The sequence below is a fragment of the Lates calcarifer genome, linkage group LG9 (assembly GCF_001640805.2).
Source record: "Lates calcarifer isolate ASB-BC8 linkage group LG9, TLL_Latcal_v3, whole genome shotgun sequence".
NCBI classification, from domain to species: Eukaryota; Metazoa; Chordata; class Actinopteri; family Centropomidae; genus Lates; species Lates calcarifer.
In genome coordinates, this window is record NC_066841.1 from 10043437 (window position 1) to 10061133 (window position 17697).

At 40.0% G+C, this 17697-nt stretch overlaps 1 protein-coding gene across 1 annotated transcript; it reads left to right on the forward strand.

Annotated features, from left to right (window-relative positions):
• The first annotated feature begins 1929 nt into the window (after positions 1-1929).
• antxr1b (ANTXR cell adhesion molecule 1b) lies at positions 1930-16974 on the forward strand. The gene is made up of 18 exons (XM_018671270.2): positions 1930-2280; positions 4591-4662; positions 4754-4825; positions 4975-5056; positions 5178-5211; positions 5460-5539; positions 5973-6041; positions 6146-6226; positions 6350-6410; positions 6594-6692; positions 8261-8330; positions 8644-8722; positions 9306-9401; positions 9541-9582; positions 9895-9987; positions 12261-12425; positions 13113-13193; positions 13988-16974. The coding sequence occupies exons 1-18, from the start codon at positions 2075-2077 to the stop codon at positions 14363-14365; spliced, it is 1860 nt and encodes a 619-aa protein (XP_018526786.1). The 5' UTR covers positions 1930-2074; the 3' UTR covers positions 14366-16974.
• The last annotated feature ends 723 nt before the right edge of the window (positions 16975-17697 follow it).

Here is a 17697-nt window from a genome sequence, read left to right on the forward strand (position 1 = left end):
TTATTCCAATAAAATCCCCACGGTCTCTACAGCCTGATGCCTCAGTCCTTCTCAGTAGGTGTCAATTCTTGACCCTACACACCACCTGCAGGCTGCTGGGCCCAATCCACACACACACCTCTTGAAAATGCTAACACTGACTCATCAATAAGTGCAGGAGCTGGAACATGCTTGAAGTTCAATTTTAAAGAACAATTGAAGAGAGAAAATGATTCACTTACTGAGTTTGAGGGGTGAAACATTCTTCCTCAGCTCATCTGTGGATGCCACATTTAAACCAAAATATAAACTGCTGCATTTAGTTTGCTCATTAGGCAAAACGTTGCTTTATAAACGTGATAAATCCGGTCTTCTGCTCCTCATCTGAGCTAGTTTGCTGCCACAGTGATGGCAAGAGAGGATTCTGCCTCCTCTATGAACTACTGGTTATGCTGACCCAGACAGACAGGAACGCTGCCATGATTTTTTTGGGGGTGAAATGTCCAACTACTGTCACTTCAGTTTAATTTGTTTGGTGTCAAAGGATCTCTCTGTAGCAGCAGAACCTGTTGCTTTGAGATTATTCCAGTTTTCTAACAGTCTTCAGTCTGATGCAGCACTCAGGTCTCTAGTTCAAGTTCTTAATATCAAAACTGTCTGAAGAAATAGGCTTATTTGATTTTTTGTTGTAGGAAGAAGATCAAAACCACTCTTACATCTGTCATTTAAACATGAAGCTACCACCACCAGTCTGATAGCTTAGCATAAAGACTGGTAACAGTTTGCTTCTGTTCAAATGGTAAAAGAAATATGACTTCCAGCTGCTCTGAAGCTTTTAAGCGCTATAGCTTTCATCTGCAAGTAAGCATATTTCCCAAAATTAAAATATTGCTTTAAACCGATAAGGCAGCACATGTGGTATAATGTTGAAAACTGTAAAGAAAATCTTAGGTCTGTATCTCAGGCCTTGTTCTGTTTGTTCTGTCAGCATATTTCCGCAGCGTTCATGCTCCTGCTCTGGTTTCCTCACATACATTTTGGCACTTTGAATTGTGTCAAATGAAAAATCCAACTTCTTTTTATTGTTTGACTTTTCCAATCAACAGAAATTATTTAGTCCACTGCAGGTCTGTTGAGGTTTGCGAGACTCCTTGACAGCTGAAAGTTCAGTATGGGTCAGCGATGTTGACTCAAGGACAAAGGTTCACTCTGTAGCTTATTCTGTAAACAGGAAACCAAGAATGGCTCCACTACAGGAACTACGCAACACACAGAATTTGGCAAAACGAACCACGAAAACTGTTGTCTTTATATACACACAGGAGCTAATTGGAGATGAGTAGCAGCTGGGAGGGCAGGTGGTTGATGATTAGAGATGAGATGCTGGTGTGAAAAGCAAGGAGAGCAGACAAGGGACACCTGGTGGACAGGTGAGGAATAACATACACAAATACACACATGCTTGGAAACCAGAAAGTGCATGAAAGAAGAAGGAGGGTAGAACACCTGTGTCTCTCTAACAATCTGCAGCATTTCTCTCCTTTTGTGAATTGGTGAATGTTTTTACAGTTTAAAGTTTGAAGTTCTGTGATTGGCACTCCCTTGGAATAAAATATAAATTAAGATATGTAAATGAAAATAAACTGAGTGATATTTGAATGTTCAGTGCAGTGTACCATGTGATGCATTTGTTTACCACTAAGTGGCACTGATGGGCAAGATGTAGAATTGACCTGCAAGAGAATAAGAAAGAAAAAACAGTGTGAAAAAGAATAAATGTGACATGAAAACTGTAGGGTCATTAATACACAGATGAAAGAAAGTAAATCGCACAGTAAGACATGTGTTTCATTTCATGGCACCATGTGCTAAAATGATTGAGTACTAGGGGGAGAGAGGGGGAACAGAGGACTCTGTTCCAGCAGCTTCACTCCTCCTCTGCCAGCACACATCTGCTGCTGAGGAGATGGGGAGACTGATCCAGAGAGGAGCACTTCATGCCTTGGAGATCAGTTCTCACAGCATGGCTTGCCGCGTCACAGTGTCGTGAGGGAGAGGGTGAAAGGAAAACTCCCAACAGGAGGAGATTTTGTTTATGTTGACCTTCTCTGAGGTTAAACTAATGCTTTCTCTTAAGTTTGGACTGATGTCCCAGTGTTGGTGCAGGCAGGTCCTGCTCAGCCTGGAGCTTGGTGTGCTGGTGGCGGTCCTGGTGGCCGGCAGCGCGGGACAGATCCATGACAGGAGGGAGGCCGGGTCATCCTGCTATGGAGGATTTGACCTCTACTTTGTGTTGGACAAGTGAGTGCTTTCACTTTTACTCCATCACAGGAGGGATTTTGATATTTGGTGCATGATTCATCTGAGAGACTGAGACTGTTTCTCAACAAAGACACAGGTGCAAACATCATTCATGTTATCCCCAGGCATTAATAGCCTACTACTTACATGCTACTGCTCTGTAACTGGCAGGTTTTATTACCAATTGCTGATGAGTATTAGTCTCCTTAGTGTTTATCCTGTGGTGTAAAGTGAAAATGGGTCAGGGTTTGGGGACTCTGTAGAAACAAAGAGAATCATATGTGAAAGTGTTGGAGTCATAACTGTCAAAACAAAGCTCAAGTCAAGTCAACCCAGCTGGCACAGATGTGGATATAATGTATGCTTGTTTTGAAATGTCACCTGCACGGCACTTTCTGTTTCAAGTGGCATGTTAGAGAGGCTTTCTAAAGCTTCAATTCAGTCATATCTGATGATTTCTTGTGGTTAAGTATGCCATGCTCTTTTACCACAATATATTAAAGCTTCACTATTTTCCACTTGTTGACACGGATGAGTAAACTACACTTGTCAGGAATAAATTAATTGTCATTTTGGCCTGCAACAAATAATTATTTTCATCCTCGATTAATCTGCTGATTATTTTCTAGATGAAGTGATCTGTGGTTTGGGCTATTGCATAAAATGTCAGAGAACAGTGAAAAAATACCCACTGGAGTTTCCCAGAGTCCAAGGTGATGTTTTCATGTGTTGTTATGTCTGATCAACAGTTAAAAATCCCCCCAAAGATATTGAGTTTCCAATGATTTAAAACAGAGAAAAGCAGCAAATCATCACATTAGAGAAACTGGAGCCAGAGAGTGGTTGGCATTTTTCTTAAAAAAGACTGAAATGATTAAGTGATTATCCAAATAGTTGTTATTAAATTTTCTGTTTGCTCTGCTGTATTGTTTTATTTAACAAACACAGAAGCAGATTTCTAGGGACTGTGAGAGCTGACATGAGGACTGAATTACACTATCTATTAATCTGTCACGGAACTAATGTGACACTCCTGGACAGGTCATATCAAGTCATGTGTCAGTTCAGTGTTGTTTTGTTGGCCAGGTCATATAGTCATACTTTCCTGGATGAAAACTGCAGTGTTGTAATTCATACATTCATACATTTCTGAAAAATACACTACAGCTGTGTTAGCTGTTTTTTGCAATCAGCATAGTCAATATGAATGACTTAAGATTTGACAAAGTATGTTTACACAATGACATCTTCGTTTGCAGTGTGTTTATGTATTCACTTTGATGATAAAATGCACTGCAGGGACTCCTGTTGTCAAACTGCAGCCACGCTTCACAGACAGGAGCAGCCCACATCTACTCCCTAGCTTCAGCTCCCTGTGCTTCAGTCTGCAGAACCCTTTCTCCATTAGAGCCAGATGTTCCAAAGATCCCAAGTTTTCTTGGCTGTCTCTGCACTGGGACTCACATCACAGGATAAATGAAAACATAAGCGAGGGAAGAGAAGAGAGGCAGTGCAGCGTGAGAAGCGGCTGTATAGGTTATGCATATTTGCCACACAATTCTCTTTAATTTCCGACCACCGCTTTAAACTCTGCATTCTTCTGCTGATTGTTTTGTTGAGTCTGCACCTGCTGCAAAATCAGGACCTGATATAATGCTAAGCTCAGGCATGACGTGGCACTCCAGTTACTGTTTGGCATTACAAAATCATCTGTGTGGTCACATGACAAACAGTGGAAATGTTAAGCATCAGCATTCAGAAGGTAAATACAAAGGCTAAAACCAAAGCCTTAAAGTCTTTGTGAAGTTTCACTGTGCTGAATACATAGATGGGCTCACACAATACCCGCATATTTGCTATAGTAGCCTATAGCAAAGATGCTAAGAACTCATGGCACAAATATGCAAAAAGCAGATGCATCATAACAAATCATTAGATTCTGGAGTCTAAAGAACTGTACACCAGCAACTTAAAACCAGCAGGCTGAATGTACAGACTCAAGTATTTTAATTTGGGTTGTATCGCACTAGAGGTGAGACAATTAGTTCTCAACATAAAAATACGGGCAAAAATTTTGATAATCAGTTTTCCGTACACATGAGAAAATATAGGCCTATGCAAATTTCCAGAACATTTCTCATTATTTTGAGACACTAAGTCTTCATTTTTTAATCACGTTGATAGAAATGGGTTCCCTTCATTTTCCATAGTAACAACTCATGTACATGTTTTGATTTATTATATGTTTCCAGCTATCTTCATAAGAGTCCTGATCATACAATATAGCTAATTGTTATCCCTTCCTCTCAGGTCTGGCAGTGTACAACATTACTGGAATGAGATATATTACTTTGTTGATCACCTGGCACATAAGTTTATCAGGTGGGTCCACACAGAAACAGCTGGGATTCAAAGAATAAAGAGAAAAGAAGAAAACAATAGAACGTAAAACGTCTCTTTTTTTTTTTTCCAGTCCTCAGCTGCGGATGTCTTTTATTGTATTTTCAACAGAGGGAAGGACTCTCATGGCACTAACAGAAGACAGGTGGTACATACACCTCACACAAATGTCCTCTTTTTCTTTCTTTTTTTTTTTTTTCTTTTTTTTTTTTTGCATTTTTTTAGTCTTCTGTCCTGTGTCATCGTGTTTAAATGAATTTTGATTTTTATTCCCTGGAATACATCCATGATCAGAGAACAGATTCGGGCCGGACTGGAGGAGCTACGCATGGTGCAGCCAGGCGGAGACACCTTCATGCACAGAGGTTTTCAAAGAGTAAGTCATCTGTTAAGTCAATGGGAAACTGATCCTGTTTTCCCAACAGTATGGCACCTTACTCATTAAATGAGGCCCATTTAGATTTATAGCCTCTGACGCCTCAAAACTTCTCTCTCAGGCCAGTGAGCAAATATACTATGGCACTGGAGATGGTGAGTAGAGCATTTTCCTTTTTAGCACTTAATCATAGAAATCCCTTTTATCCATTCTTCAGAGCCCTATTCAAGTATATGGTAAAATCATTAAACAAAGAGAGAAACAACAACAAAAACACAGCTGCTCTTTCAATCACATGACAATTATGTCCAAAATATTTTGTTCACTTTGATACTTTTAAAAATACAATAAAAATGATCTCACTTGATGTTTTTTTTTTCTCCAATCTGGCTCTTACTCTCAGGTTACCGGACAGCCAGTGTCATCATTGCCCTGACAGATGGTGAACTGAGAGAAAATCAGTTTGACTTGGCACAAAGAGAGGTGAGATAGGTGACATGAAAACTCACAGGGTTTCACACTAAAATGAAGTGATTTAAACACTAATAACAAAATTAATGAGTCCATTTCAATAGAGAATTATTATCTTTCGCAAACCTCCACCAAAAGCCAATAATAATACATATTTTAACTTCACCATCATCATGTACTAACACATCATACTGCATATTTTTTTTCCCTCATTGTGTTAGTTGAAAATAATGTAAGATTAGACATCTTAGGTTACTCCCTGTGAGTGAGGTCACACCAGGTGTTTTCCTACAGATTTCATTGGCATAATATCATCAGTGACATCAGTGATGGAGGTGTGGCCACAAGAGGAACAAGCTATTCAGTTTCAGCCCATAAGCAGCAGTGCAGCATCCGTGATTTTACTGTAGCTTATTTGTCTGTTTAATATCTTGTTTTAATTCAGGCCAGCAGAGCACGCCAGTTGGGTGCCACTGTGTACTGTGTGGGAGTGAAAGACTTCAATGAAACCCAGGTAAACTTATGAGCTAACCACTAGGCTAGGAAACTAGTGAATAAATTAATTAAACAATCAACGCCATCAGACATGATTAATCACCCAGTCTCATTTCTTGACAGCTTTCAACAATAGCTGACAGTAAGGACCATGTCTTCCCTGTGAATGATGGGTTTCAGGCACTACAAGGGGTCATTGACTCGGTACGAAAGACACGAGCATGACACTTTAATATCACAGAAAGATGCATATTCTTGGTTAAATAACTCTCACACAGTTTAATCAACCTTTAGTTCAGCCTTTTAAATGATCATTTTACCTTTCAGATCCTGAAAAGATCATGCATTGAGATCCTGGCTGTAGAGCCGTCCAGCATCTGTGAAGGAGGTAAAGAACAAACCACAAAAACACTTAATAGACTTAATATTGTAACTCAGTGTTGCGTAGAGGCACATTGGTCCAGTCACATTACATTAATGGCTCTACCTAGACTTCTTTAAAAAGATACTGCACATTATTGCATAAGGACAAAATATAGATGGTAGAATGGTCTTTTTAATCTCATTTCAGAATCCTTCCAGGTTGTAGTCAAAGGAAATGGTTTCCTTCACGCCAGAGATGTACAGAAAGTTCTCTGCAGTTTCCGCATCAACGACACAGTTACTTTGAGTAAGTATCTGCTCCAAGGTTTTCATTCACAAAATTTAATTTGCAGTATATAAAGTGCTTAGCATATTTTAGCTCATTGTTTTGGTTTGACAGCTTGCTCTGCTACCAGCTCACTACCAAACAGACGACAGAAAAAGTTAGCGATTATCTGGTGAATAATGTGCAGCATTTAGAGCCAGATATTTCCCTCAGGAGTTGGTAAAAACTAAAAACAGCTAAATGAAGAGTGAACATTCATCTATTTGTCAGACACATGACTTCAGATCAATGCCAATGTTGCTGTGTTTCTATTGAGTGTATAAATAGGCAAATGAATCAACTTTATAAGCCTATACTATGTTTAATCCCCCACCCCACCCAAAAACAAAAAACAAACAAACAAAACAAACAAAAAAAAAAACTCAGCAGTGCAGTAGCTCAGAATTTCTTAATTGCGACACACAATATAATTAGTCTAAACCAAGTCATTGGTAAACTTGTGTGGACCTGAAGGAAAGGTCAGATTACAGTATAGTGTTAAAGTACATCAAACTGTGAAAATGTATTAAAGTGAATTGTAGAGCCAAAGTGTGTAAATATACTTAGAGGAACAGTTTAACATTTTGCGAACTAGGCTTATTTACTTTTTTGCTTGACACCACTAGCATGCCTGTATGATAAATATGCAGTTGGAGCCAGCAGTCGCTTAGCTTAGCACAAAGACTAGAAACAGGGCGAAACAGCCTGCTGCTGTCCAAAAGATATATGATTCAGTGAAGGAGAACATGTTTCTGTTTTAGTGGGGAATAAAAGACATTAGAGGGAGGAGGAACGTGTGGAAGTCATCTTACAGTATAGACTATATTATGTAATTCTTAAGGTAGGAAATTGGTACAGTAGATGTATTAAGTATTTATTCTAATACAAGAATGTTAATGTGTGAGTAAATAGAAGGACTATGTATCATCCTCCCTCTGCCCTCCACATTATATTGAGACATGATTGACAGACAGTAACACTTGTGTAGGTGTGTGAATCCAAACATTGCATAAAATTCATCCAACTATTAATAGACAGAATAGCAAAGCAGCAGTATTTGGGACTCCGCACAGCAGCCATTTACGCCACCACGCCAAGTTTATTTTGGCCGTACAGACGAGGCTGGGGTGGGGGAGAGCAGCTCTTTGTGGCTCACAATGATTTAAATCCCCGTCCTCCCCGAAAACCATCAGCACCATCTTCCTCTCCTTTGAATCAGCTGGTATAACGCTCAACGCTTCTCGGATGTCTAAAGGGGAATGTGGATCTCATCAGGGACGAGCACTGTCTTTGCACATACTAGACACTCACTCAGCCAGGGTAAATAAACCACAACGCTCCCTCATTTGCTTCATTTTCCATGAGGAGAGGAAGTCCAGGAATTTAATAACAAAAAGAATATTTTGAGGCTTGAATCTTATTAAGTTTCAGGGCTGGTAGAAAATGTGAAGTAAACTTTTCCTTTGCATCACCTTTCTTTCTCTTTCACTACTGTCTTATCTTGTAAGGTACCTTTGTATTTATAGTGTCAAATATAAATTCTTCCACAGTGAAAAGACCCTTGGTGGTGAGGGATACCTACCTCTTGTGCCCAGCTCCTGTTCTGGAAAAAGAGGGAACGTAAGTTATTCCCATTACTATTCACAGACAAGGTTGTCTGAGTCATATTACATCAAAGAGACTGAAACAGGAACCTCTCACTAAAATAGTAACTTCATGTCAGCATCATGGGTTTCAAGATCCTATTCTGCATGGCAAGGTTTTTGCTCATAACTGAAGATCCTTGCATTTTTATTGTGTAAGATCTTAACATGGAATGGAGACAAAACAAGTGTTTTTTCATTTTTCATTTATAACTACAATCTCAGTCTAAGTTAGAGGCACACTCACTGTCAGAAAATCACTCTCATTTACTCTCTTACCATTTCCACAGGTCTGCCACTCTCCATGTCAGCATGAATAATGGCCTGAGCTTCATATCCAGCTCTGTCACCATAACTGCAGTCACCTGTGTAAGTACAATGCATGGCAAAGTCACACATGATTATCAACCTCAGTCTAGATTTTGTGACTTGGCTAAAGGATCTAGATTTTTTTCCACAGCTAAAGGAAAATGTATTGTATATATTATTGTATTGTATTGTTGGCTGTATAGAATCATAGCATCACAGAAAAACTTGTGATGCAGCTTGTCCCTCCTTCTCACTTTTTTAGATTTCATTCATGGCCTTGACACTGACAAATGTTATAAAATTTCGGTGGTATATACATGTTGTTAAGCATGGTTGAAAGGACACGGAAGAGGCAATCTGTATGATGACTAGTTATCCAGTTACCTTTTCTATGTAGTTCTGGTTGAAAATGAAAGTTGTATCAATATAAAATATCAATAAATAAGAAATTTCTTTAGAAATAATTGCAACATGCACAAAAGTTAAACATAATATTTTAACAAAGTAACACAAGGTTCAGTAAGGTTATGTACAGGTATGGTAAGGTCCTTTGTTTCATGTGATAACAAATGCATATCTCAGTCATAGAAATAAGTGATTTCTACTCACACAGGTTATGTTCCTCATCTTTTTCCCCTTCTAGTCTGATGGGACCTTTGTGGCCATAGCTCTACTCATCCTACTGCTCCTGCTCACCATCCTCCTGCTGTGGTGGTTTTGGCCTCTCTGCTGCACTGTGGTATGACAGGCAGTGAAGAACATACAATGGCAATTATGCTCGTTATGACACCCCAGCTATCATTTGAGGTTTACAGTACTTTCTTTCTTTCTTTCTTTCTTTCTTTCTTTCTTTCTTTCTTTCTTTCTCTCCCTTACAGGTCATTCACGAGCCACCTCCTCCAGTAATAGAGGACGAATCTGTGAGTGGTTTTATTTTTTCCTCACCTTGGAATGACAAAAGTGTATAGAATTCTTGGCAGCCATATTAATTTCTTTACAATAATGATTACCTTGTTTGTCACAGCAACACATGCACACATAAAAACAATATACATAATGAGCATAATGACTGACAGTAGCCAACATAGTAAAATCATGCCCTTATGGGACAGACACCACTGCTTTAATGATGCTGAGATACAATTTGTTAGAAACTGTAACAGTGAGTGTTGATCAAGACAAACATATCTGCTCCTCAACAAGAGTCTCAACTATTTCTTTTTACTGTTTAGGATGATGAGGATGGTTTTCCCAAGAAGAGGTGGCCGACTGTGGACGCCTCGTACTATGGGGGACGTGGAGTTGGCGGCATCAAGAGAATGGAGGTAATCCAGATAGCAAAGTGCAATTGGATTAATATGTAATCATTAGCAGTTATGATATGTTTATATGATATGATAAATATTCATACTGTGCAGTATAATTACACACCACAGATGACTGCATGAAATTTAAGTCTGTGTAAGTGTCTAAGGATCTAAGACTGTTTGTATTTAACAAATTATCTAGACCAGACATTGACGTAACAATAAACCATCATGTCAAAACGCTTTGATACTGTAACTGAATTCAATATTAAATTATTAAAATAAGAATCTACTCTGTATTTGTATCTATCAACTGGCTTCAGGTATATAGTCGAGACACGTGGCAAGCTTGAATCTATGACTCAGCTTTTTTGGAATTGTCGAGATGTGGGAGTGAGATCAAACACAAATACAGCAGGAATAAAAGGGAAGCAGGAAGGGACTCATTCCTTAAAAGAGATGAGTGTGCAAGTTTATGCAGCAAGAGACTGAGTCACTTTGTTGTTATAACTCGTTCAGAGAGTCAGTGAGGGTTAGGATGAGGCCATCTGGCCAGTAAACTGCGGAGTTTGAGGCCCAGAGGCCACGATGCACATTCTGTTAGAAACCGAATCATGCAAGCTTGCATGATTTGTTTGTGGTTGTTGCACTGCAGGCAAATGTGTCTGATTTTCTGCAGTGTGCTCAGGCGAAATAAAGGTTTGGTTGTGAATTTTTTGGGGAAAAGGCTGGGGTTCAGCAAGAAATGGTAAAAGGAAAGAATCATCAAGGAAAAGGTACAAAAGTTCAGATTCAAGAGATTTATTTTTAGGATAAGAAGAGACAGATCATCTGGGCCCTGTGCAACATGATACCTGAGAGAAGTGAACAACACAAAGGAGACTGACACGTCTTCAGGTCAAGAGGGACCAGATGTGTCTGTTGTCAAAGGAAGGTCAGGGAGACAGATCACTCTCAGTGTGAAGTGCTTCACTTACTGGTTGTGCAAGTCTGAGGAGTCTGTGCTGTGAATTTGCCTTGAAGTGGCACAGATTCCAAACAGAGCTGTGGAAAATATGCACAGCTTCATTTAACTGCTTTCCCTGCCAAGTTAAAGCCTTCATGGCTTGTCTCTGGCAGCTGTAAGGGAGTAAATTTGAGTAATGAACTTCCAAGGTTGCTTTGACAGTGCTGGTTTCACTCTTGCTGTGCTGAATCGTTCTTGACATTTTGCTTTAGCTTTTTAGCGGCGCTCTGACGGTCAAGGTCATAATCTGCGGAGAAAAGAAAAAAATTAGAAAGAAAAGCTTTTAGTTGTTAAGTGACATTCTTTGCCCATGAGGATGCAGTTTACCTGTGGCAGTGGCTCTCTTGTTGAATTTTGAGGTTTTATGCCATAAAACAGCTTCAAAAGTAAATGTAGGGTTTAGGACAAATCTCAAATCTGAAGCTTTGCATATAATGACACAGTTAAACTTTGTGAGTGGTGAGGGGGCCAACCTCTGTTTTCTTGCGGTTTTCAGTTAAATTAAATTCCATGTACATATGCTATAAACATCTAGTTATACAAGTAAAGACTCATGTTTTACAGTGAAATAGACGCAGAGGCACTGGTAAAAATGAGTTCTCCTGAATCTGACATTATTAGCTCAAAACAGATTGCAACATCAATGCCCAGTGGTGTGATAAAATTTTCTTGTTCTCTTAAAATAACAATTTAGCAACATTACAAGAATCAGAGTCTACAGGGAATAGCTGATCAGAGGCTGTACTTAATGCACTTTCTAAAAATCAGCGTGCTAACATGCTCCACTGTTCACCATGACAACACTAACATTCAGATAAATATTTACCTTGCTCTCCATCTTAATTAAAAAAAAAAGTAAAATCACCAAAAGTTACAACAAACGATCCTGAACACTGTGGGTATCTGTACCAGTCAATCCAATGGTTGTTGAGACATTTCACTAAAAAGCAACAATGTCAAGCTTGTGGTAGCACAAGAGTAAAAGTCAGTGGATCACCAAAGTCAGTAGCATTTGTGGTCTGTGAACAATGACTGGCAATGCATCCAGCAGATTTTGAGATATTTCAGTCTGGAGCAGAGCGATTGGACCAGACCACCGACAAATCAACATTCCCATCACTGGAGCAACACTGCTAGCCTGACTAAAAATGATGGTAAAATCTCTTCTGCTCTCAGCCTTTGTAGCAGATGTAACCAAACATGTGAATAAAATGTGATGGTCGGTTTGTCAGCCATATTCCCATTTTAAACCATTTTTACTCTAAGCTTCTGTTTCTTTTTCCAGGTCCGTTGGGGAGATAAAGGCTCCACTGAAGAGGGAGCCAAACTGGAAAAAGCCAAAAATGCTCGAGTTGTGATGCCTGAACAGGAGTTTGAAGCACCTCCACCAAGGCCTTACTACAACATGCATAAATCTGTCCGCCCCCAGAAGTGGTATTCCCCCATCAAGGTTCTTATTCACTCTTTTCATTCATTCACAGGAAATGTATGGGCATGGATTTGACTTTATAAATGTAATATCTTACTAGCTTACCAGCTTTTTCAACCATATCTCATGGTCTTCCTCTGTTTGTTCAGTTGTCATCAAGCTGTATTACTGTCACTGAATGTATCTAGACATGGATCACATAATGACATGGATCACATAATGTGAACATATGTAATATACACTATGAGGCCAGATGTTTTAAAACTAGTTCTGACATTAAGACCTCTTCCTTACGATAGTGTCTATCCACCATAACCTACAAATTTTTAGAGTTTCTGGGAATGATGTGGTACCAGGAAATAGTTAATAAAACTTGTTTCCTTGCATATTAGTCAGCTGAATGGATAGTAATAGGAACCAGACACGAACTGAGCTAACCCCTGAATATGGAATCTGTTGAGTGGGTGTTATTCCTAACAAAATACATTCTTTATTTATCTATCTCCTTACCATATAAAGCTTCCTATGTGAGAATCAAAGAGAGACATCTGGAGCAAAAAGTGGAGCAGATACAATCTGGCAGAGACACAAATAAACAGGCCGACTGATTTCATTACTGTAGCTTGTTGCTTGTCTTTCGAATGATTGTTCTTGCTGCACTGATGGCCAATACATGCTCATCAGTCATTTATGATTATCTTTCTACAGGGAAAGCTGGATGCTCTGTGTGTATTCCTGAGGAAAGGCTATGACAGAGTGTCTGTGATGAGACCTCATCCTGGAGACAAGGTGAGATGTATACACCAGAGATAACAGAATAATGAAAAAGTCAAAGCGTGACGCTGTGATTTCCTCTCTGGTGTAATGAAAAACAGCATCAGCTCTTTACAGCTGTGAGATAAGCACACATGCATCCAAAACAAAGCAGTTGGAAAGATTGCAAACCAACTAAATCAACTTTTGGCAGGCAGGTGTTTAGGAATGTGCCAGTTTAAATTCATGACCTCTGGAAATGAGGGGTAAGGGGAGTTCAGATCGAAGGCCTCCAGCTCAAAGCATCAAAGAGCAACAGTAGACACAGTGGAATCTTATCTGCTTGACATTAACTGCAGTTATTCTGTGAACTACACATTCTTAAAAAGTCAAATCTGCTTCAGATCACAAGAATACAGACTTCAAGGAAGCCCTCAAGTGGCATAGTGAGCACACAAAGGTAAAAACAACTGCAGTATTGTCTGGAGGAACGCTCTTGTCTGGAGAAATCATCAAGAGTAGAAGCTGGCTGCCTCCTCCAGCTCTCAGCGTCAGCACGGCTGGGCTGGTAGGAACGCTGTTTTCTTCCAAGACACTAACAGAGGAATTTCCTCTTTCTGTCTGTTGAAAGCTTTACCACTCTGAACCTGCCAAGCGCTGTGCCAGCAGAAGTAGATTCAGGAAATTTTCATTGAACACACTGCAGTGTCTTGTCTTTATAAGTTGGGTTTTCTTCATATTGTGTTGTACAAGTTCATAAACAAAACAGGCCTCTACAGTGACCAGTGATTCCTTTTTATGCTGAAGCAATTTCGTATTCTTTACTACAGGGCAGGTGCATCAACTTCACCCGAAGCAAATCCTACCCTGCTCCTCGCTACCCCATTTACAACCATCCATCCACGCCCGTCTACACTTTGCCCCACACCTACCAGCGGCGTCCATCAGAGGGTAGCCAGTTCTTCAATTTGCCCCCCTCGCCAACCTCAACACTGCCCCCTCTACCATCCTCTCCTCCCCCGTCCTCCACCACCCCTCCCATGTACACGCCGCCTCCAAACAGAGCCCTGCCGCCAGCCAACCCCAGCCCCGTCTCTGCGCCCCCATCTCCGACCGGCTCTTTGCCGCCCCCGCCTCAGGGTCCACCTCCCTGCAGAGCCCCTCCCCCGTCGCGCCCCCCTCCACGTCCCAATCACGAGAACCACTGATGATTATGGAGGATGAGGAAACTGAGGAGCAGGATCTAAGCTCAGGATGGAAACCTGAAAAGACCTTTTCACTGTGCCTCTGTTTAAATACGTCCAAACAGAGCAAGAATTAAAGTGACTGTAAAGTGAATGTTGCCTTTTGAGGCTGTAGCTGGTGATTCAACACACGCACAGTGAAAACCTTCAACAATTATGTCTGTTTTCCTAAACAAGTGGCTCACGCATGATGTGCCACGAACTATGACTTTTTTTAAGTCTATAAATTGAATATTTAGTGTAGCGAGCACAGCTTTGGCTATTAAATGCTTTTGTAGCTAAGCAATTTAGTCAATGTTAACAACATTTCCTCCCAACACCAAATCAGTCAAACTGGTTGAGTATCACAATGTGCTATGGAGTTGTATAAACTTGCATTTTAGCCTTTGCCTGGTATGAATTAGTTTTATTGATCTGAACTAATCTTTCACTGCTTTGCACAGTGAAAAACAATAATCGCAAGTTTAAACCGCAGAAAATCCAGTGACTCAGCAACTGCGTCATGTGTTTTATACATGCAAGTCTGTTTGGCAAGCGCTGTCTTAAAAAATGTATATTTTGTGAATTAATATTCATTAAATCACAAAAATATATGTGTAGAAAAATATATATAAATATGTGTCTGCTTCTTGTGGATGCTGGCAAATTTATCATTTAGAAAAGGTTATTATAGGCAGATTTCTTGCTAACTGTTTCCCCATACTAAGCTAGACTAATAACCTTCCGGTTCAAGCTTCACATACATTGTACAGACATGAGAGTGGTATTGAAGAGAACAAATAATGCCAAACTTCCTTTGTTATGTGCATCAGTGCCATACACCTCTCAGAGGAGATGCCTGTAGAGAGACTAGTCTTCTAAATACAATTAGTGAGATGATTTAATGGAATAAAACATTCCTGTCATCTTGAACATTTTGTCAACAATAAACAACATGGAAAATAATTTTAAAGCTAGAAACCAGAGACGTTAATCTGTAAAGCTGTCAGCAAGAAACTCTTAAAACACAGGAGTTAAATCTTTGGCAGTGTTTAACGTTGACTGCTATGAGCTATTTGCGTTTTGTAGCGCTGACAAAAGTGACGTCTGGAAAATCACCCTGACACTGATTTGGTGGCCAGAATAGTAGACTGCAGTTTTTCAGTCCTCCGATCAAATTTGTTCATACTAATATATAATGTGCAACAGCAGCAATAAAAAGTATCTTTTTCTCTTTTGTGTGCCAGTCAGTGTCAGAGGCCAAACTTCAGAAATATGATAAATGTACTCACTGTGACGCAAGATGTTTTTTTTCATACTGAGCTCAATCACAGGTGGCCAGATTGATGGTCAACTACTTTGACTAAGACTTCGTGTTCACTTTACAACCACAGGCCCTGTGCACATATGGTTCACCTCCACAGGTGTTTGACTGATTAAATTAAGGCCTCCTCTCAGGGTTCTGCAGGTGTGTATAGATCTCCCTGACTTTCCTGCTGTGAACAAGGCCTATTGTGGGAGTGTTTGATTATTTCAGTGCTGTACCTAGTAAACAGGGAAGTGCATTTATTACTACATAAAGTTTGGACCCGTCCTCAGCACAGCTCCATCTGTATTCATCCTGAGTAAATCTAATCTAATCAGCGAGAGGAGTTGAAAACACAAGCATGTGTATTCAACTCAGAGCAGAGGAAAAAGCACTGAGTTGTCTGTCAAGAATAATGTGTTAGTTTTCAAGAGAATGAGGAAGTGGATACAAACCACCAGGTTTCTTTGCTGAGTGACTGACCTCATGTCATCGTCATCAGAAGAGGAGTTGAGTGGCAGTTGAGGTGGTTGTTACAGCTGGTAAAGATGCCCCTGATGTCTCGAAGATGACTGGGCACCATGAAGATACTTTGGGCACCTCTGGATACTTGTGGAAAATCTGGAGGAGTTTCCTGGAAATAAGCAAATCTGGGCTGCTTTGCTCTGCTTTCCTGGCTGGCATTGCAGGAAATATGCAGCTAGAATGTGGATGAATGGTTAGAAAGACGAATAACATGGAATCATTCACTTTATTTACAACAATTATCCAACTGTTCGGAGTAAATTGTTTCTATTTGTGAGAAGACGCGTATAGAGTCTCTAAATGCAAAAAATGCCTAAGAGTTTGGGATTATGCAAGAAGCCATGGAACAGCCGCTCAGCTGAGTCTTATTCCCCTCAGATCTACTAAAATAAACCCAAATACATCTTTTCCATGTGCTTTTTCCTTAGTTTCAGTTCTTTCTTCATTTGGGAATGCTTTCGCAGACGCACACAGCCGGACTTGCAGTCCTGTGGGCAGTGAGCTCATGGAGGCGTGTCTAAAAGAAAACCGCCAGGAGCAGAGGCAGGCAGTTGGATTAAAGGCACACAATAAAAATCAAAATCCAACTATGACGCCATGGAGATCTGGAAGAAGTATTTACACAGCTTAACACTTTTAAAGAGTCCACCATTGCTGAGGACAAAAAAAATGTATACTTAATGTTGGGTAACTTGAGCACTGTTTCTTTCTCTTGGCTCTTTCCAGCTGTGTATGTGCCATGATGAAAATATATGATATTGAACTAATTTAAAAAAAAGGACAGGAATGCAAAACTTGTCTCTCCATAATTGCCAGCAGTGTTAATGTGGTGTGCAGGAGTCTGAGCTAGTTTATAGCTCTGTTTTTATCCCCCCAGAATGTTTCTGTATTTATGTAAGTATCAGTATATATCAGTAATATGTGACTGATCAAATCAGTTCCCCTTCCTAATCTCCCCTGACAAATTTCTGTGTTTGAAACAACAGAAAGGAAAGTAAATATAACTTGAAACAGGTTTGAAGAGAATGTAAAAATATGCTCAGCAGTGGCCTCAGCTTGGCCCAGTGTCACGGTCCACCTTGGCCGCACTAACAACTGCAATCACCGACGTCACACAGCTAATCAGCTCCACAGTCATGCGCAGTTTATGAACCAGTGTAGCTTCCACACAACCTTGAACCAATTTCCAATAAAAACCCCCAGATTTATCTATTTCCATTTACTCACCCTCCACTGTTTTTTTTCCATTGTGCTCTGCTCGTTCCAAGTTCAGGAAAGTGAATCTCGCACAAAAATGTCACATGACATTTTTTTGCGCATTGTTGAACAAAAACAAGTGGCTCATTTTTCACACAAGCTCAACTCCCTTTACCTCCCTGCAGAAGAGGTCTGAGCTGTAACTCATTTGTTTTTGTGCTGGTTTATTGGGGACTCGGCCTGACATGAAAAGTACTCATGAAATAGCAGACATAGTTTTATGGTGTTT